At 34.9% G+C, this 22,264-nt stretch overlaps 1 protein-coding gene across 1 annotated transcript in view; it reads right to left on the reverse strand.

Moving 5' to 3' along the window:
• TBC1D32 (TBC1 domain family member 32) overlaps positions 1-22,264 on the reverse strand; it is a 199,834-nt gene that overhangs the window by 45,022 nt on the left and 132,548 nt on the right. The window contains exons 27-28 of the mRNA XM_029945049.1: positions 5,885-6,010; positions 76-159 (exon numbers count right to left, since the gene is read on the reverse strand). Coding sequence (XP_029800909.1) covers positions 76-159; positions 5,885-6,010 — 210 coding nt within the window. The remainder of the gene's footprint in view (positions 1-75; positions 160-5,884; positions 6,011-22,264) is intronic.

Here is a 22,264-nt window from a genome sequence, read left to right on the forward strand (position 1 = left end):
TAGACAGCTCTATGAAATATTATCTAATTTTAGATAATTAAGTACTTTTCAAAATTCAAGATGTTTAAAACATACCTGTATATTCCACTAATGGGAAATAGCATTCAGCTGGGCTTTCAGAGAGATGAAGCACAAATTTTTCAAGCAATTCTGGTAAAGCTGCAATAAACAGAATAATTAGGATATTAAAGGTTAAGAATATACATAATAATGCATCTCTAAAGTCACTGACTAGTAGATAAAAGTCATCTGAACTTCTTCACAGTTACACTCTTAAGGGGGTCCAATTCAAAACACATACCACTTTAATATTCATAATAATGTTTCAATGTAAATTAAATTTTAATTGCTTCACTGAGAACCTATTCAATGTAAAAGTGGAAAAGAATCATCTGTTATCTTTAGATTCTCTAAGGATTACTTTAGAACTTGCTAAATGATTTCAATACAGAAGGAAAATCATCACTAATTAGGCTATAATATCTTATCATTATTCACACATACAAAAAAAAATGATCTGAACTCCAAGACCACAGTCAAGGCATAGCTCTTCTCTCTTTCAAAACCTAACATGTCCTATGTTAGGTGTTTCAGACACTTTGCACCTTTATATCTGTTCAGCGCAACTGGATCAAAAGTAAGCTTGCTAGCAACTGGGCAAAGGGAAAGATACATAGGCAAAACCCATTCATTTTAGGGCACTGATGCTCTTCTGTATGATAAATTTCCACCGTTGTACATTTGTTAAAATTCATAGAATGTACAGGGTGCCTGGGTGGCTCAGTTGGTTAAGTGACTTTGACTCAGGTCATGATCTCAAGGTTCCTGAGTTTGAGCCTCGAACAGGGTTCACTGCTGTCAGTATAGAGCCCGCCTCAGGTCTTCTGTCCCCCTCCCTCTTTGCCCCTCCCCCACTCACATGCACACACTTTCTCTCTCAAAAAATAAACATTAAGAAAAAAATTAATAGGATGTACAAACACCAAGAATGAACCCTAATATAAACTAGGTATTTAGAAGATAATGATGTGTCAATGTAGGATCGTTGATTGTAACTGGGGTATCACTCTGATGTGAGATGTTTGTCATGGGGGAGGTTGTGCATATGGAGGCAAAGAATATATATGGGAGCTCTGTACTTTCTGCTGAATTTTGCTGTAAATCTAAAAATAAAGGTCATATTAAAAAAAAGGAAAAGATGCCTTTCTATCGGTGGAACAGTACAGAACTCAGTCAAAAAAAAAAAAACCAAACAAAAACACATAAGCTTTTCTCTGACAATGCCACATAGATATGCCACTATTTGAATATATTATCCTCAAAATGTATATAACCAGTTGAATTATACTTAATATGGAATCCAGAATTATTTTGCTGTAAAGAAATATATCTATAAAGCAAATAATATGCTTATACATGTAATATATCAAACAAATTTAAACTATGTATTACATTCAGGATATAAACTCTGACATTAACTAAATGGTCTCTTTTTCATATCCATGTACATTTTAAGAACATAAGTCAAAAAGGAAATTAGTGTTCAACATATGAAAAATGTAAAATCAAATAGGAATAACATGTGCTTTCCAATAACTGTAGCTCTGCTGAGTCATGTATCACAATATTTTAATGGCTTAAGAAAACAACATTTACTCACTGAATTGTACTCATATTATGATTTCAAATTAAAGTATTAAAAGGTATGAGAATGTAATTGTTGAGGGTGAGAAAGGGCACCAGCATTGACAATTATTTAAGCTTACAGGTGTTTAAGGGTTCTATCTTCACATACATAAGAATAAATTACCTCACTCATAGAAAAACCAGTTTTTTACCTATGCATATATACATAAATAATAGCCCTTACATGAGAGTTTTCAACCTCCAAGTGATTTTTTATAAGTCACTTATTATTGTCTCTTGAGATCATAATTTTTTAGGAATATCTTGAAGAATTTTAGAAATAATCATTCTGAATTCAATGTTAAGAATAAGAGGTGAGATACACGTTAGTAACAAAAGTTATATAAAAAGTTTTAAAGTGGGAATATTCATTTAAAATTATAATCATTTTCATTTTAGCACAACAATATATTTGCTACATGCTATGGATTTAATTAAAATGCTTGAATTAATGAGAAAAGTCACAGTGTACTGCTAAACAATTCTTTGAATCCTATGCCCAAAATCAGCGTTAGCCATTAGACAGATGCTTAAACAAAGCAGTGAACTAAGAAAATTCTTTATCACATCTGTAAAGGAGGCAAACACAACGTGATTCGAAACTTAATAGCCACCAGACTAATTGCAGGCATTTCAAAGCACACTATTTTCTGGGAAGTAGTGGTTATGAAATGCAAAATTATGCTATTAGATCCATATATTGAGAGCTTTTAGATAAAGTAATTCTACGTATCATATGCAAAAATGACATCACCAAACTATCTGAAGAAGGTTCTGGATTTCTACTGATTCCAATAGAGTATATTCATTTTGCCCAGCAACCCTTATGAACAGCACTATGCACTTCTAAATATTTTGAGAGATAGCCTATAGTCATGGAATCATATAAAAACTCATTTACATGTGGTAGTTGAACCCGTGGCTAAAATCTTACTAGTACATCTAACTAAAGGTAAGTGTAGCTGAACTGTGGCTATTTATCTCAGAATGGGCAATCATCTCACTCACTTGCCAATTCTATGAAAATTCTCTCATCTATAACTCAAGGAAACCAATTCATATCATGAAACACTTTAAACACAAATTAACTCTAGAATATTACTGTTTCGTACGTAGATGATAAAATACTCTTTTCATCTTAAGTGGAACTTTTTATTTTAAATGACAGACCCAGAATTTCTAGGAAGTATTTTAGATTATAAGACTCCTCCTTTTAAACATATTTATTCCATGGGGTTGGACTGTGACACAGACTATAAAACCAAAGTGTGTAATATTTAAAATTTTTTAACATTTATTCATTTTTGAGAGACAAAGCACGAGCAGAGGAGGGGCAGAGAGAAGGAGACACAGAATCCAAAGCAGACTCCAGGCTCCAAACTGTCAGCGCAGAGCCCAACGCAGGGCTTGAACTCATGAACTGCGAGATCATGACCTGATCCAAAATCGGAGAGTTAACCAACTGAGCCACCAAAACAATTCTAAAATGTGTAATAAATATATACTACAAAGAGACATGGATTTATCTACTGAGGAGAAATTGAAGACATATTGTTCAGGGATACTCGGGTATTGACTGTTTTCTTCCCTGCCACTGCTATCAAAACAAAAACTCACTCCAAAACTAAAGCGTCTCAGTGTTGGTAAACATGCAAAAGTCCTCCTGGATTAATTCTTCTTAAATTCTTTTGTATCTTTTGTCACTGCTAGCAAATCATCAGACCATAAGATGTGATTACACTAGAGGACCAATTTTCTCCCAATCAATTCATCTTCATGTAACCATTTTCCCCCCAATCAATACAACTGTATGTAGCCACCCGAGGTCTGTTCCTTGAACTCTTGCTTTTCAAGAACTAAATCATGGCTCCCATCTACCTACTTCATGAAATTAAAAGTATACTAATGAGCTTCAGGCACTTTACAATCTCACTGCATCCAACGATATCCACTTTTTATACAAATAAGCACAGTCAGATTATTTTTTTCAATGTTCTCAAGTAGCTTATATGCATTCTTTCCTCTATATTTTTAAAGAAAATGTATAGAATTATAGATTCAGAAAGTTATGAGGGTAGTACAGAGATAAAGAACTTCCTTTATCCCTTTACTTAGAATAGGTTCTGATGTTGACAAATTCTTCATCTGAAAATGTCTTGATTTTCTATTCCTGAAGACTATTTTCAATGCATAGAGAATTCAGGTTCACTATTCTTTCTTTCAGCCCTTGAGTGTCATGCTACTTCCTCTGTCCTCCAACTCTTCTGATGAGAAGTCCACTGTCAAAGGTATTGATTTTGCCCTGTAGCTAAGATGTTGTTTCTTCCCTTCTTGGCTTTCAAGATTATTTGTTTTTAGTTTTTGAAAGTTTGACTAAATTGACTCTTGGCGTGGATTTTTTTGGGTTTGCCCTGGTTGTGGTTCATGAATTCAAAGGTTTAGGTTACCTGATAAATTTGGAAAGTTTTTAAACTATATTTCCTCAAATAAATTTGTAGTCCTAACCTCTTTCCAGGTCTCCAATGACATGTTAGATCTTTTGTTATGTTTCCACAAGTCTCTGGGACTCTGTTCATTTTTTTTTTCTCAGTCTATTCACCAATCCTTCCTTCTGTCCTTTCCAATTTATTGTTGACCAATCTATTTAGCTTTTATTTTGGTTACAGTATTTTCACTTCTAAAATGTCCTTTTAGGTTTTCTTTATTTCTTTGTTGATGCTTCCTAATTTTAAATTTGTTGCAAGTGTGAGGCAAAAAACATGTGTGATGGGGAAGGTGGGGTGGTGGCCCTGTTACTACTGAGTGATGGTAAAAATCCTTAACTTTCTACCTGAGTCTCCTCTGATACAATCCTAGCAAGAAGTGGCAAGGGTGCCCCATTAGTGCCAGGTTAAGGATGGAAGTCCAGGCTATGCCCAGGTCTTGCTGGCAGGCTTTTCTATGGTGTCTGGTTGGATTAAAGTGGTCACTTTCTATTAAAAAAAAAAAAGTCTTGATAGGCTACCCCTCTCCTGCTCCTTTTGGCTAAAGAGAGTATACTTTTATTGACCCTGCCTTTTTATCCCACATCTGATGGCCTTCTTAATCACTCTTTCTAGGGAATAGTAGGCAAAAAAAGAAAATTTAGGGAATTCATCTCTGAGTTGCCCACAGATATATATCGCTAGTCTCTGAAAATGTAATTTCTCCAACAACAAAATATAAATATTTTTATTTCTCACTTTTTATTTTATAACAAGATACAAATATGAAAACCATAAACCATGGCTAATAAAGTGGACAATTTTAAATTACAGCTTCCAAAAAATTCTATCATATGTTTACATTAGAGCCTTTCCCTTAGACCTTTATTCAAAATAATGTTATTTTAAAAATGATAAACTTTAGAAAACAAATACACATGTAAATATGTGAATATAAAACACATTATTTGCTAGTTTGGGAAACATAGCTATTACCTCAATATAAAATTTCAATGTCTTTAAGAGTAACTAAATTTATTTGGCTGGATGTGGCAGAGTTTCAAAATATGTATCAATAAAAAAGTCAATCAAGTTTCCAAAACTATAGCAGTAAGGTAAATTTAGGGGAAAGCTGGTGAAACCAAGCGAATTATTACCTAAATAAGGGCAGATCAGTGTTTCAATTTTGCTTACCTAGACTTCTTAGTTTAAAAAAAGTTTAGTTGTGTCTCAGATTTTAATTTTTTTTTGACAGTTGATGTACTGTCTACAATTTTACTAGTATCAGGGAGTAAGGGTCGGTGGGACTCCTTCTCTCTGGCCTCCAGCTTCCTTTCAGATTTCCATTTTTCTTTTCTTTTTTTAATTTTTTTTAAATTTATTTTTGAGAGACAGAGAGAGACAGCATGAGCAGGGGAAGGTCAGAGAGAAAGGGAGATACAGAATCTGAAGACAGGCTCCAGGCTCTGAGCTGTCAGTACAGAGCCTGACGCGGGGCTCGAACCCACAAACCACAAGATTATGACCTGAGCTGAAGCCAGACTCTTAACCGACTGAGCTACCCAGATGCCCCTCCATGTTTGTTTTCAAGGATCATAAGTTTCTCCGAAGTCAATGGACTTCTGGAATGAGTATTATGTATTCTAGACATGCCAGTACTAATCCACAGAAAACACAGCTTCCATTAATATAATTTTCATACAAGAAACACTACAAAAATTAAACAACGTACTCACCACTTCCACTGATTATATCAGGTTTGGCCTTCATCATTTTGCAAAACTGTTTTCGGCAGTTTTCTATCCACTCAGTTTGTTTGTCAGAGATTTTGAAGCGTAATAAAAGTTTGCCAAGATCATTGTCTAATAAGAAACACAGGTATATTATTTATGATGAGATGCCAGAAACACTGAAAAGTATTAATGTTAACTATATAAGCAGTTACAAATTCCAGAAAAATTATAGTGAATGGCTTTCAAAAGAAAACATTTTCTGTAATTACATCTTATACCATCAATTGCCATTTATACTTGTTAAATGCCCAGAAAAAAATTTAAAAGGTCACAAAATGGACTAATATAACCGTAATGCTTGAATATTCTTTTTCTTAAATGAAAGTGACTCATTAGTATTTGAATAGACATCAAATAACAGATGTAATAGATGCAAGATTTCATTACATAAATGGACATGAACATTATACTTCATGCACATTGATACACAATTTTATTAATTTCTTTAAAAGCAAAAAGAAAACATAAGCATAAAAAGTTTCTAGTCAATCATTTATTTCCACTTCTTGCAAAAAATTATACTGAAAATTGGTGATGCTAAAAGAGTATCTACAGCTAAAATATAACTTCTTTCTAAGCAATTTCAAGACTACAGGGAAATTTTCGTCTAATTTTATTTTTCCATTTTAATTTTATCCCCATGAGATTTTTCCAGCTTCCATTTTATTTTCATTCCTATGAGATTTAGCATTAGAAAACATCTATTAATAATATATTAAATAAGGACTTTGGTGTCTCTAAGGATATACAAGTATTTATTCAAACAAACATATAAACTATCTTCCCACATATATGTAGGTAAGAATTCAAGGGAAAGAAAAAAGAAGCAATAATGCTCTTTTATATTCTAGAAGATCATGGGGGAATAGGCATGAACTCATACCTTTTAACACCTTCCTTGAAAGAGATTTTGGGGATCAAAAAAGAAAAAGAACTTTTAAAAATAAAGGGTCAAAGTCCTGACAGCTCCTACCCAAAGATGTGTCTGGGAACACTACCAGTACAAAATACATCTGCCTAAGCTCTCTTTGGGGTGATAAATACCACCAGGAAGATAATAGTGATTAATGTAATACTAGAGTTAGTTTCAATCAACTCCTCTTTTTAAAAAGTGAATAAAATTATAATAAAACAAGTCCTTACTCTTAGAGCTTTAAAAATTTAATCATTCTACCATACCAAACTGTTTAATTTTATTTGTTTCATTCAGTATTTGTAAAAAATACATTCAATAAATATGTATGGAGTTCCTCCTTCTTGGCTACAAAATCAAGACAAAGTCACTTGCCTTCAGGAATACCACATGTCATAAAGCATATGTATGTATGCTCATATATATACATACATATACATATCATACTAGTTCAGTTAAGACATACTTATCATTCCTATGATCTAAACTGGTTTTATTTAGCCCTAAAATAAGCAGGTATATATCACACAATTCTTATGGTTATGATATCTAAAATAATGTAATGAAATATATAAATCATAACTTTTTGTAAATATGTAGGTCACAAAAAAAACCCTTCTCATATCAAAGCTACATACTCTTTTATACAAATGACTATACAAATACATATACCAAAAATATGTATACTCACACAAATATACACATGAGCCAGAAAGAAGTGTTTTGTTGAAAGAATGTATAATTCAGATACTTAGTATGAATCTATTCTCTATAACTATTAAGACCAAAATGATCCTATAACATTTTATAAATAGCCTCAATCAGAGCAATAACTAGAGAAAAATTAAAGTGATTAAGTCAAAGTAAAAATGATTCTTTTTAATAAAAACACTCAAAATCTTTAACCTAAACTCAAGAAATACAAAAACTAATAATTTTGTTGAAAATTATGTTACTTATAACAAAGTTATAATGTTAAATGTATCTTAACATGATTTAGGTAAAATACTTAATTCAACACAGCATTAAAATAAGTTTTTGTAGTTTCCATTTAGAATATCTACATTATTTATTTCTCAAGAACTACCTAGACCCTAATAAGAATCACTAGTGGCACATGACTGCAAAGACAAATGTAGTTTTTCATCTCTCTTTCTCCCTCTAGGTCTTTTCTATCCATCTGTGATCTGTCTTCTAACTACTACTATCTCCTTCAAGTAGAAGATGCCCACATAGCTCTTTCATAAATTACCTACTATTTAACAATTCTGCATTATTCTTTCCTCCTTCCCTCCTCTTTCTCTGTCTATCCCTTCACATTTGCTATTCTGTTTTGCTTTTCATCATCTCATTCTAAGAAAAAAATCACAAGGCACCATAATTGTAAACAGTGCTGAAGCAGCAGATGTGGTATGTATATGGATCTACCAGTCAGCAGTCGGGCTAACAGGTCCAGTTTACCTGGAAATTGGAATTTGGGCTGTAAGAAATCCTGAGCTAGAGACAGAGGGACTACAAAGACTCCTAGAGACAACTCTGTATCCTATTTATACTTCTGGCTTCATTCCCACAATCAATGAGAGTTTGAGCTTTTCAATTTGCATTCCTCACAGTTAAAAATATTTAGCATTTGATACAACGCTAACTGAAAAATATGTGTATCTGTGATACTTAGGTTTGAGGGGAACAATGATTCCTTTATTTCCTCCTTCAAGTTTGGGGCTAAAAGAGTAGTAGATAGGAGATAAATGAAGTTAAAGAAATCTGTTAGGACCAAAATAGCTAAAGTAGGCACCATTACCTGGATCTACTGCCATAAGGGTTCCAAATGTCTCCCCCAAACTGAACTAATCTATTTAGTTACAGACAATGATCGACAACCAAAGGCCTCTCCTAATAAAAGGTGTCAACGTAAGCTACAGATAGGCTAACTTGAAAGTACAACCTACACAAGAAGGCTAATCCAAGATTTTCCAACCCTCTCTCAAGTTCATCTACCAAACTCTTCCTACCTTCATGCAGAGTAAAGGGAGGAAGTCCAGAGAGAGGCCAGTGGTGTTACATCAGCAAAGGCCCTTGGACATGGAAGATGAGGCAAGAGGAAAAAAATCATAGGAATGGTACTATAGGAATACAATAACTCAAAATTAGTGATTATGTGAGTAGATCAAATATGAATCTGATGTTGTCCAAAAATTTCTACGTTTATAATAACACAAAAGAATTGAAACCCAGAGTTTTGCTTCTGGTCATGACATAGGTACTGGGAATAGATTTGCTGTCCTGCTGTAAATGACACATGAAAAACAAAATATAATAAACAACTGTTTTCAAACTTTGGCCAATAGGCAGTACAGGACTGTTTTGCAGGGGAAAAGGGACACTAATGTGGTGAGCTTTATAATTTTTTTAATTTATTAAAAAAATTTTTTTACATTTATTTATTTATGAGAGACAGAGAGAGACAGAGCGTGAACAGGGGAGGGAGAGAGAAAGAGACACAGAATCTGAGGTAGGCTCCAGGCTCTGAGCTAGAGGTCAGCACAGAGCCCGATGTGGGGCTCGAACCCACAAACGGTGAGACCATGACCTGTGCTAAAGTCGGACGCTCAACCGACTGAGCCACCCAGGTGCCCTATAATTTTTTTAATTTAAACAAACAAGCAAAATATGGTCAGCTTTTCAACTGGCCTTTTTTCTTGAAGGCAATTCCAAGATCACTTTGCAGGAAGGGGGATGCCATGGAGGTCTTGCAGAGTTGAAGAGACAGAAGTCAAACTGCAGAGACAGACTGCGGAGGCTAAAATTTGTGGTTATAGTACTGAAGAGTAAGAGCAGAGACAAGAACTAGAGAGATCTGTGTAAGTCTTTGTCAAGCTGATTGCAAAATAATCAGCTCTGCAAATGAAGAGTGAAACTCCACAAATTTGGGCAAAAACAGTTGAGAACTTGTAAAATGAACAATCCCCAGAGCATACTTGGTGCTAGTGGATGTCCAAGTTCCATGGTGAAGAGTCCTTAACTACCAGGTAGTGAGTAATAGTAAGAGAATTAAGTTAGCTATAAACTCTACACCCACCCTAATCCAAAAAATCAAAGGCTTGAAAAGATCAAACTGATCCATGAGTAACTTGACAGCACTCCAAAAAATGTAAAGAAAAAAATCCTGCATTCAACAGTGTAAAGTCAATAACGTCTGATATTCAATAAAAAAATCACTAACATTAGAAAAGGGAAAAATGTGGCTCAAACCAATAGATAAATCAACTAATAGATCCAGAAAGGACTAAAGTGATTAGCAAAGATTTTAAAGTGGGTATTTTTAAGTGTTTAAAGAAAATATGAACAAAATCAAAAGGTGTGGTACAATTTAAACCAATTATAGTTTATCAATACTGGAAATCCACTCAGTAAAAACAGAGAACATATCGTACGTGTAACAAACTGGATGAATCTCAAAACAATTAGGCTGAAAAAATTTAGGCACAAAGAAAATAACCTATATGATTCTATTTGTATGAACCCCTAGTATAAAAACACTAATCATTGGTAGCTCTTCTCAAATGGACTATGTTTTGCTCTCTGGGAGTTATTTCAGCAGTCTTTATAGACATTTCTGATTGTCAAAACTGCAGGTAGAGAGTACAGAGACAGTTCTATGGCATCTAGTGGGTGGAGACCAGGGGTGCTGCTTAAAATCCTACAATGCATAGAACCACATTCTCTGGTAACAAGCAGTTACCCACCCCAAAATATTAAGAGTGCTGAGGCTGAGAAATCCTAATCTGCAGTAGAGGGGAGGGAAAATCAGTAGTTGCCTGAGACTGGGAGTAGAGGGAAGATAACCGCGAGGGACAAAGAAAACTTTTGTGGGGTCATGAAAATGTTACATATTTGATTATGGTGGTGATTATGTATGCACAAACATGTAAACATTCAAACTATTCTTAAAATGGGTACGTTCTGGGATGCCTGGTTGGTTCAGTCAGTTGAACGGCCAACTTTTAGTTTCAGTTCAGGTCATGATCCCAGAGTGATGGGATAGAGCCCCATGTTGGGCTCTGTGCTGAGTGTGAAGCCTGCTTGAGATTCTCTCTTTCCCGCACCCTCTGCCCCTCCCCCATGTATGCACACACGCATGTGGTCTCTCTCTCAAAAGAAAAACTATGGATGCATTCCACTGTATATAAAAAAAATTGATTATACATACATATGTATAATATGTGTATGTGTATACACATATACATATGTGTATGTATATACTGGTATAATTGAAAATGACAGTGACTAAAAGCTTCTAAGCATACTAGTGTCACTAAATATGAGCAATTATAGTTCCTAATTTGATGTAAGGTCTATCTTAGAACTCAATTTTCATGAGAAAGCCTGTGCATATTATCAATTACATAGTTTTAAACAAGAGGACGATTAGTATAAAACTACTTAATCTTAAAGGCCATTGAGGGAACTTTTATTTCTCTGAAGAACACTGTACAATTTTATTTTTATGAAAAATAAAATAACCTGAACCAGAAAAAAAAAGCAACTCAATAAACCTTAATTAAATGTATAGGAATGTATAGGGGTGCATAGGTGGCTCAGTCTGTTAAGCACCTGACTTTGACTCAGGTCATGATCTCACAGTTTCTGAGTTCGAGCCCCACATTGGGGTCTATGCTGACAGCTCAGAACCTGGTTTGGAGTCTGTGTGTGTCTCTCTCTGCCTCTCTGCCACTCATACCCAGTGTCTGTCTGTCTGTCTGTCTCTCTCTGTCAAAAATAAACATTTAAAAAAAGTAAATATCTGGGCATGTATAAAATGATTCCCTTGCAAGAACCCTAATCACAATATTAAAGTATTTTAAAGTATATAGATTTTTAAAATCCTCACTGTTACATCTTCTTATGAGATTCTGGTTCCTTTCTGAGTATAATCCAGTCTCCTATAATGAAATGAATATTCACTTCTTAGAATTAAATGAGGGAAAAAATGTTCTACTTCACCATGAGGAATCCAGGTTTATATTCTATATACTGAATACAATTCCTTTCTTAACTCACATTTTTCACATCAAATGTTTTATATAAATGTATATATATTTTTAGAAAAAGTACAATACAGTAATTTAGTTTCAGTATATTAATTACACATGTAACTATGAAGTTCCCATGGTAAACTACTATTTTGATTTCCCAAGAAAGGTTTGGTATTTAGTGAGTATATGCTCTTCTTCTCTTTGATCCTTTCAGACCATTATGATTTCCAGACAATAAAAAAATTGGAAGAGAAAGTTAAAAAATCTATTTTAAAATCCTTACTACCCTTGAGGAAAAGAGAAAAACAATAGTTTTGTGTTCACCAATCATAGCTGACAATATTCCATATCTAAACTCTGAAATTCTTTGTTATGGTGAGTACTATAATCTTTTCATACTAGAAGATACTATATAATTTTTCTCAAAAGATTATATAGAAGTATTATATTGATTATAAGACTATTATGGACAATATAAAAAGATCCTCAGTTTCAAACGGAGGAAAAATATAAGTTTAGTATAAATACAGAGAAAACCTACTATTTACACAGAAAACTTTTAGTATTTCTTTCCTAGATGTAATTGTGAATGCCCATTTTATACAGATTATTTTAACAAATTCTGCAAAAGAAACAAAATAAATGTAAGATTTTATAAACTACTAATATATTCCTAGGCTTAATTTAGATAGTCACCTTTGTATTATCCTGAACCTTATTTGAGTAATACTTGCTTTCCACATGTATTTCTGCTTATCTACTTCCTTGTTAACACAGTCCTTTCAGTTTACTCTGATTATAACAAACAAGGGAAAACTTTGGGGCGGTCTTGGAGGAGCAACTGAACAGATGCTTAAATTCTCTGTATTAGTTTTCTGAACTTCTCTAAATACAAGAGTATCTAAATTCTTTACACGTTTTTATTTTATTTGAACTACATGGGCTTTTATCACGTCATCCATATTTTGCACAGATTATTACTCAATGTGGAATTATCATACCACTTTTCCTTTTTGAAAATATGTGGTAATCATTTACCATAAAAGAAATGAGTCATGTTTTTAAAAAGTGAGAAATTAGTTTTCCCTTATCACCTATACCTAAACTAGCAGGTGATCTGTCTCTCCTGGTTGCCACAGATGTTTGTTTCAAATATCAAGTGACAAGTACATGAAAATAAGAAGTTTTATTATTCAAAGAAAATACTTATTCTGATTTTTAAATTAAGTATCTCAACAGCTGCAGCTCAAGATTTGCTACCTTGAAAAGAAACCATAATCTCATACTCTCAGTCTCCTCAGTCAGCAGAAACATTTCAAATAAGCCTTTCACTTTTATCTGCAGAAAATATATATTAATTACAAAGTTAGGAACAATAAAAGAAAGTACAAAAATGTCTGATCTGACATAAAGGCCTAATTTAGTAGTTAATAAGATAATTTATCAGAAAAAAATATTTATAGACTATAGGTGCAAGACATAATACAAAAAGCTTTGAAAATCAGAACAAAATCCATCATTATATGCATTATATTTTACGTAGTATCATACTATTTTCAAAGTTTTCCCTATGGGGTTCTGGTTTTGGTTGACTGGAGGAGGAGTGGTAATCCTAAATCTTACAGAATTTATCAGACTAGCAATGAAGGCAATCTAGTCTACTCAACTTGTTAATCAGGTAATTGTCATTTTGTTATTAAAATATAGTCGCCACTATATTTCAACTCATTTTCTCTTTTTTTTCTCTTAAAAAGTTTCTTTCTGGGGCGCCTGGATGGCTCAGTCAGTTAAGTGTCCAACTTCAGCTCAGGTCATCATCTTCTGGTTCTTGAGTTCAAGCCCTATAACAGACTCAGTGCTGACAGCTCAGAGCCTGGGATCTGCTTTGGATTCTGTGTGTTTTCTCTCTGTGCCTCCTCCACTCACACTCTGTCTCCCTCTCTCTCCCGAAAATAAATAAACATAAAAAAAACTGCATTAAAAAAGTGTACTTCTACATATGATAAAGGTAGTATTCCAGATTTGATCTATATTATTAGGCCCATATAACAGATTATTATCCTATTTGTAAATTTAAAAAGACATGAAAATAATTCATCAGGGACATGGGCATGGACTTAATGTCTGAAAAGACAGAAATTATCAAAGTGTCAGGAAGAAGTAGCATCAATGGATAAAAAAATTAAACTCAGTAAGGACATGAAAATTTATTAAACAAAATCCATAAAGATTAATGAGAACTGTTTTGTTAAAATTAAAACATTGTCCCAATGACAACATTACAGTATTTGTAACTGAAATGCCTAAATTTCAGTGTCTCTTAATGCAAATGACTTAAAATACGAGCTAGGATAAAATATGTTGGCATCATAAGAATGTAACTACAAAACCCATGAACTTTATTACTCATTTACTGCACAATGCCTAGCTCCCAACAGAGAATATGGGACCCTGTTCTTCAGTTACACCTCTAATTTAGAAACTTTATTAATATTTGTTTCTTTATCTTGAAGAAAATACATTGCAATAATTATTTTATACATAGTAGTCTGCAAATATAAAATGTTCAAAATAAATTCTTATATAATGCCTATAAAAAGCCTTTTCCATCTTCTGACATATTAATAAAACACTGCCAATGGTTTCAATTTTCATTTATGCTTTTATAAAGTACCAAACCTGTGCAAATAATATACATTTAATACAGTGGCTTAGATTCTGTTTCTCACTTAAGAACAGAATATGGTCCTCACAGACATCTGGTCAATACATAGAACCTAATGATTCAACATATATTTTATATTGAATTCATTCAGAGCTGAAAATTTGAAAACCAAAAAGCAAGTTCTAACTGGAATTCACTTCAATTTTGTATGATATCCCCCTCCTTTTCTCATTAATTTGAAGAAGGAAAAACTACTTCATGTTGCAGGAGAAAGAGATTGTATTCATATCTGACATATTTAAAATTATCATTTTTCTTATATATGAATAATGCCAGCTAAAAATATCTAATTAAATATATATGCATAATTGGACTATAAAGATTTTAACTTTATGAGGTGTATTTCATTAAAGGGAATGATTATCACCATGGAACTTACTCTTTTATATAGTATTTGAAAGGCAGGCAGAAAATCAATTTCTTATCGGATAAGTAAAAATGCAGCAGAAGAAGCAGTAAAGTTAAGATACTGAAGCTACAGAAAGATTAAATTTGAAGTAATCACAGAATAAAAGCTGTGTCGTTTTTTGGATATTATTTTCAATTGTGGAAAAAATGAAATGAATGCCAACAACATATACCTGTTATGTGCTATAGAACCATAAAATACCACTTTGTAAATGATAAAATAACTATAATAAAGGTGTCTACTTCATGAATTATATATACAGAAGCCTAGCTCAAAATACTTTCTAATTGCAAAGCTTTTGATGCTCTAAAAAATGAGTCAGATCAGAGATTATTCTAGGTATGAGAAAAATCTCTAAATTTACTTCAGATTAGCCTGAAAGGAATTCCCAATGTCCATTGACAAAGATTTGGAAGACAGAGTCTGATGATGGAAAAAATAAAAGGAGAAAAAATTCAATGTTAATTCATCTGTTCATTTAATAGACATGTATTATTGTTTACTGCCTAAGGCAGACAGCATTTTTGTCTCATAGAAGTTACATTATAGGGAGGAGTGAACAAGATACATAGCTCAAAGTGAGGTGTAGTGTTGTTGGAGAAATCCACTGGGAGGCAGAGAGATCTAAGGGAAGAACTTTATTTTAGATAAAGTGGAGATAAATTCTCTGATGAAGTAACATCCAGACTAAGCATAAAAGGTTTAGAAGGGACTACCTGTGTGAAGAGAAGGAGTCAGTAATCCAGGAAAAGGGAACATCAAGAGCAAAGGCCCAGAGGCATAAACTTAACTCGTCTAAGATGTGGTAGAAGTTCCCAACCATTTATCTCATGAGAAATTTATATCTGAAATATATAAAGAACTTTTACAATTAATAATAAAAAGACAAATAATTTAAAAATGGGCAAAGTATGTGAATAGTCACTTCCTCAGGGAATATCAGTCTTCAGGGAAGTGCCTATCAAATCACAATGAAATAGCACTTCACATCCAGTAGTACGGCCAGATCACAAAACATGATGATGATGATGATGTGGAGAAATGAGAACTTTCATAACACTGTTGATTAAAAGGTAAAATGGCACAGCTGCTTTAGAACACAGTGAAGGTTCCTCAAGCTTTTAAATATAGAATTACCATAAAACTCAGCAATTCAATTTCTAGGCACATACTCTAGGCAAAAAATATATGTTCATGCAGAAACTGGTACATGAATGTTTACAGCAGCATTATTTATAATAGCCAAAATGCGGAAACAGGGAAGCCTGGGTGGCTCGGCAGATTGAACATCACTTGATTTTGGCTCAGCTCATGATTCCAGGATCATGAGATTGAACCCTGAGTCAGACTCCTTGCTGAGTAGGGAGCCTGCTCGGGATTCTCTCTCTCCCCCTTTTGCCCCTCCCCTCCATCTGCTCACACAGGCTCTCTAGAAAAAAAATAAAAATTTAAACTAATTTTTGAAAAGGTGGAAACAATCCAAGTATCCATCACCAGATAAATATATAAGCAAATTGTGGTATAGCCACATAATGAAATATTAATCATAAAAAGGAATGAAATACTTATCCATGCTACAACATGAAAGAACTTTTTAGATGAACCTTGAAAACATTACGCTAAGGGAAGAAGCCAATCACAAAATACCTCATGGTACAGTATTCCATTCATGTGAAAAATCCAAACTAAAAAATCTCTAGAGACATAAAGGAGATTAGTGATTACTTACGGCTGAATGAGGGATGTGCAGGAACAAGGGAGTACTGGGTTTCTTTTTGAGGTGGTGAAAATGTTCTAGAGTTGTTTGTGGTAATGGTTGTACATATCTACTAATATACTAAAATCTACTGAACTGTACGCTTTAAATGGGTGAATTGTGTAGTATGTTAATTATATCTCGATAAAGCTGTTTTTAACAAAACAAAACAAGATCCACATGTAGAGTATGTAGAACAATTACTATAGAGAGAAAGGCCATGAAATGACTGAAAGCAATGGAAAGAGAAGAATGGGAAAGTGATACATTTGTTTATTCAGCTGCCTCACAATAGTTGATACTCTGTCTACTTGGAAAGCACAAAGGAGGTCAACTTTGTATTTTGAATTGTTTTTTGTTTTGTTTTAAGGAATGGTCTCTGGAGGGATATATGGGTTAAGAATGACTATGGAGGACTTCCTGGGAGCACTCAGAAGTTCACTTGAATTAGGAGTTACTAATATATTTGAGGCTTTCAATGAGTAACCATCCAACTTTCTAACATCAAAGAGAAGCAATCAGTGCCACGTGGCCCTGCTGTCAGTGGCTCTGTAAGTCAGTGCTGCATCTGTTAAGAGGATCATATGGTTCTTTTATCCTTTCTTTTATTAATATTGTGTATCACGTTGATCGATTTGCAAATATTGAACAGGCCCTGCAGCCCAGGAATAAATCCCACTTGATCATGGTGAATAGTTCTTTTAATGTACTGTTGAATTTGATTTGCTAGTATCTTGTTGAAATTTTTTTCATCCACGTTCATCAGGGATATTGGACCATAATTCTCCTTTTTGGTGGGGTCTCTGTCTGGTTTTGGTATCAAGGTAATGGTGGCTTCATAGAATGACACTGGAAGCTTTCCTTCCATTTCTATTTTTTTTGGAACAGTTTGAGAATAGGTATTATATATCTTCTTTAAATATCTGATAGATTTCCCCTGGAAAGCCATCTGGCCCAGGACTCTTTGTTGGGAGATTTTTGATTACTGAATCAATTTTGATTCTGATTTTTGATAACTGAATCAATTTCTAGTTATGGGCCTGTTCAAATTTTCTATTTCTTCCTGTTTATGTTTCTGTGTTAGTGTGTAGGAATTTGTTCATTTCATCCAGATTGTCCAGTGTATTGGAATATAAGTTTTCAAAGTATTCTCTTACAAGTGTATTTCTGTGGTGTTGGTTGTGATGTCTCCTCTTTCATTCATGATTTCATCTATTTGGGTCATCTCTCTCTTCTTTTTGATATAAGTCTGGCTAGGGGTTTATCAATTTTGTTTAATTCTTCAAAAAACTGCTTTCAGTTTCATTGATATGTTCTGTTTTTTGTTTGTGTACAATGTTTATTTCTGCTCTAATCTTTAGTATTTCCTTTCTTCTGCTGAGTTTGGGTTTCATTTGCCACTCCTTTTCTCGCTCCTTGAGATGTAAGGTTACCTTGTATATTTAGGACCTTTCTTCCTTCTTTTTTTTTTAAATTTTTTTTAATATTCTATTTATTTTGATACAGAGAGAGACAGAGCATGAGTGGGGGAGGGGCAGAGAGAGAAGGAGACACAGAACTGGAAGCAGGCTCCAGGCTCTGAGCTAGCTGTCAGCACAGAGCCTGATGTGGGGCTCGAACCCACGAACGTGAGATCGGACCTGAGCCGAAGTCGGAGACTTAATCAACTGAGCCACCCAGGCACCCCCCCCTTTCTTCCTTCTTGAGATAGGCCTGAATTGCAGTGTACTTTCCTCTTATGGCTGCCTTTGCTATATCCCAAATGGTTTGGACTGTCATGTTTTCATTTTTATTTGCATCCATGTATTTTTTTTTATTTCTTCTTTAATTTCCTGGTTGACCCATTCATTCTTTAGTAGTATGTTCTTTAATTTCCGTGTATTTGAGAACTTTCTAAGTTTTTTCATGTGGTTGATTTCCAGTTTCATAGTGTTGTGATATGAAAATATGCAAGGTATGATCTCGATTTTTTTGTACCTTTTGAGGGCAGATTTGTGACCCCGTATGTGATCTAATCTGGAGAATGTTCTATGTACACTCAAGAATGTGTATTCTGCTACTTTAGAATGAAATGTTCTGAATATACCTGTTGAGTCCATCCAGTCCAGTGTGTCATTCAAAGCTATTGTTTCCTTGTTGATAGTCTGCTTAGATGATCTGTCCATTGTAAGTGGGGTTTTGAAGTTCCCTACTATTATGGTATTATTATCAAGGAGTTTCTTTATGTTTGTGATTAACTGATTTATATATTTGGATGCCTCAAATTGGGGGCATAAATATATACAATTGTTAGTTCTTGATGGATAGCCCCTTTAATTATGAGATAATGCTCTTCTTCATCTCGTTACAGTCTTTAAAGTCGATTTTGTCTGATATAAGTATAGCTACTCTAGCATTCTTTTGACATCCTTTAGCATGAGCATTGGTTCTCCATCCCCTCACTTTCAACGCAGATGTCTGGATCTAAAATGAGTCTTCTGTACATAACACATAGATGGATCTTATTTTATCTATTCTGATATCCTATGTCTTTTGACTGGAGCAGTTAGTCCATTTATATTCAGAGTGATTACTGAGATAGGAATTTAGTGCCATTGTGTTACCTGTAGAGTTGGTGTCTTTGGTGGTGTTTTCTGTTCCTTTTTAGTCTTAGTTGCTTTGACCTTTTTTTTTCTGTACTTAGAGTGTCCCCCTTAAAATTTCTTGTAAGAGCCGGCTTAGTGGTCATAAATTCCTTTAGCTTTTGTTTGTCTGTAAAACTTTTAATCTCTCCTATTTTGAATAACAGCCTTGCTGGCTAAAGACTTTTTGGTTACACATTTTTTCCATTCAACATATTAAATATTTCCTGCTACCCCCTTCTGGCCTGCCAAGTTTCAGTGGACTGGTCTTCTGCTAACCTTATGTATCTAACTACTTTCAGAATTCTCTTTATCTTTGCATTTTCCAAGTCTCACTATGTAGTGAGTGCTGACCTGTTTTTGTTGTTTGAGGAGAGTTTTCTGTGCCTCTTGGCCTTAAATCTTGTTTCCTTCCCCAAATTAGGGAAGGTCTCAGCTATAAATTGTTCAAATAAACCTTCTGCCTCCTTTTCCCTCCACTCTTCTCCTTCTGGGGCTCCTATGCTCCTATGATATGAATATTGCTTTGTTTTATGGAGTCACTAAGTTCTCTAAGTTTCCCCTTGTGATCTAATAACTATCTCTCCCTCTTTTTATCAGCTTCATTATTTTCCATAATTTTTTTCTTCTACATCACCTAATTGTCTCCTTTCCTATTTCAATCCTCATTGACAATGTATCCAGTCAGTACTGCATCTCGGTTATAGCACTGTTTATTTCAGCCTGATTAGTTTTTAGGTCTTTGATCTCTGTAGAAAGAGTTTCTCTGGTGTCTTCTATGCTTTTTTCAAGCGTAGCTATTAGTCTTATGACTGCTATTCTAAAATCTTGTTCAGATATATTGCTTACATCTGTTTTGAGCAAGTCCCTGGCTTTGATTTCTTCTTGAACCTTTTTTTGGGGAGAGTTCCTCTATCTAAGTTTCTGTTGTTTGTATGTTTTAAAAGCTTGGTATGTTTCCTGCACCCGAGAGTGCTGCTATATTACAAAGAGGTCATACCCTGTCCAGGGCCGGGCACTTCAGGAAGTGTTGTTGGTGTATGCTGTTGTGTTTGGGTGCTCTTTCTCACTGGTCAGTCCTCTGCAGAACTCCTCCTTGCTTGCAGTGAGGAGTGTTTGGACCTTTAACTAGGTGTGCTTTAATCTGTTTATTGAAGTAAGCCTGGAATAAAGAGGGTGAGGGAGGAATTCTGATCCCAAAAGAGAGAAAAGGCAAAAACAACAACAAAAACCAAACAGAGAATCAAAAAACTATAAGGCTGATTCCAAACAAAGGGGAAAAGAATAAAAGAACAAAGAACAAGAAAGAAAAGAATAAAAAAGCCTGATCCAAAACAAAGAAAAAGGAAATGAGAAAAGCAATCAATCAATTAGCCTGATTACAAAAAAAAAAGAAGAATAAAGAAAAAAAAAAGATGAATCCTGTTCCTATTTCCACGAGAACTGCAGGTATTGTTTATAAGTGCTCGATTTTCAGTGCACTTGGTGCATGGGAGGTGCTGGAGGTGCTGGTCTTCTCAAGGAGTGGCCTGCTGGGTTGGCTCAGAGTCAGTCTTGCCCCCAGGAAATGAGCAGTTGCCAGGCACAGGCCGGGGTGGGTTAGGGGAGGCAGAGAGCAAGGCTTGGTGTGAACAGATCCCACCTCCACTGGGGGTCATTGTGTTGTTCTCTGAAGTCCCACCATGTTGGTGTTGGAGGGAAACGGCATCACCCCAGTCTCTCTCTCCTGGACTGGAAATCTTACTCCCTTCCATGGTTCAGGCAGCCTTCACAGAATAGCAAGGGCAGTCAGTCTGCCCTGCACCACAACTCTCCTGTGTTTTTTCTTTGGCATGTGGCTAGGATTCAAAACCCAAAGTCTTAAAGAACCAGCACCATGCAGATCTGCACTCCCTCCTCTGGAGCAGAACCTGTCTACGTTGTGTGAAGTCCTCTCTCCCTGAAAAATAGTTCTAGGCCTACACAGTACTCAGTAATCTATGGTGGAGTACCACTAAAAGCAGCAAAGGTTATATTCTCTCTGGGTGATCCTTTGTCCCCTGCTGAGGAAAGGCCTTTGGCTGGTGCCTTCAGGGTCTTTTGTCCTTGGAGAGATGATATACTCTCTTCCAGGAAGGAGAATATTCTTTCCCAATGCACCCTAGAGATCCCTATACCACACTTTGCACCCCAGGGCCAGCTCCCTCTTCCCTAGGAGCAGATGTCACAGCTCCACTTGAAAGTCATGCCCCTCCAAAACCTCAGAATTTGAGCTCCAAACAAACTTAGAGAAAAAAAGCAAACAACAACAACAAAAAAACCCCAAAAAACCCTACAACACTCAGTTCATGGTCCAGAGAAGTTTTCCTCTTGTGGGAACTGAATGCTGACTTCCTCAACCCCTCTATCTTTCGTGTCCTTTTGTCTCTCCACAGAAAGAGTTCCCTCCCCTCCATGACACAGCCATGTCAATGCACTTCCATACACCGGGCACTTGCCATGCTGGCTCCTTCCAACAGTGAAGAACCTTCTGCCACTCCATAGGTCAGTTTCCTGGGTATTCAAAGTGACCTGACCTGTGTTTGAGGGATGAGGAAAGGGTCCCCCTACTTCTTGGCCATCTTAACTCCACCTCTCTTTTTTTTATTCTGCACAGGTAATAGTAAATTACTACACTAACAACCTTCTTCCTATTTGTCTAAATTCTCAGGTGACAGAGAGATGAAATTCCAAGTATTTCTACTACATGGAAGAGAATTCCTTTGTGTGTGTAAGATTATTTACATATGAGCACATATATGTGGTATATACATGCATGCACGTGTGTACATATATCATGGCTATATATATAATATACATATATATGCAGAGATAATACTAATCA

This window comes from Suricata suricatta, chromosome 7 (assembly GCF_006229205.1).
Source record: "Suricata suricatta isolate VVHF042 chromosome 7, meerkat_22Aug2017_6uvM2_HiC, whole genome shotgun sequence".
NCBI lineage: Eukaryota > Metazoa > Chordata > Mammalia > Carnivora > Herpestidae > Suricata > Suricata suricatta.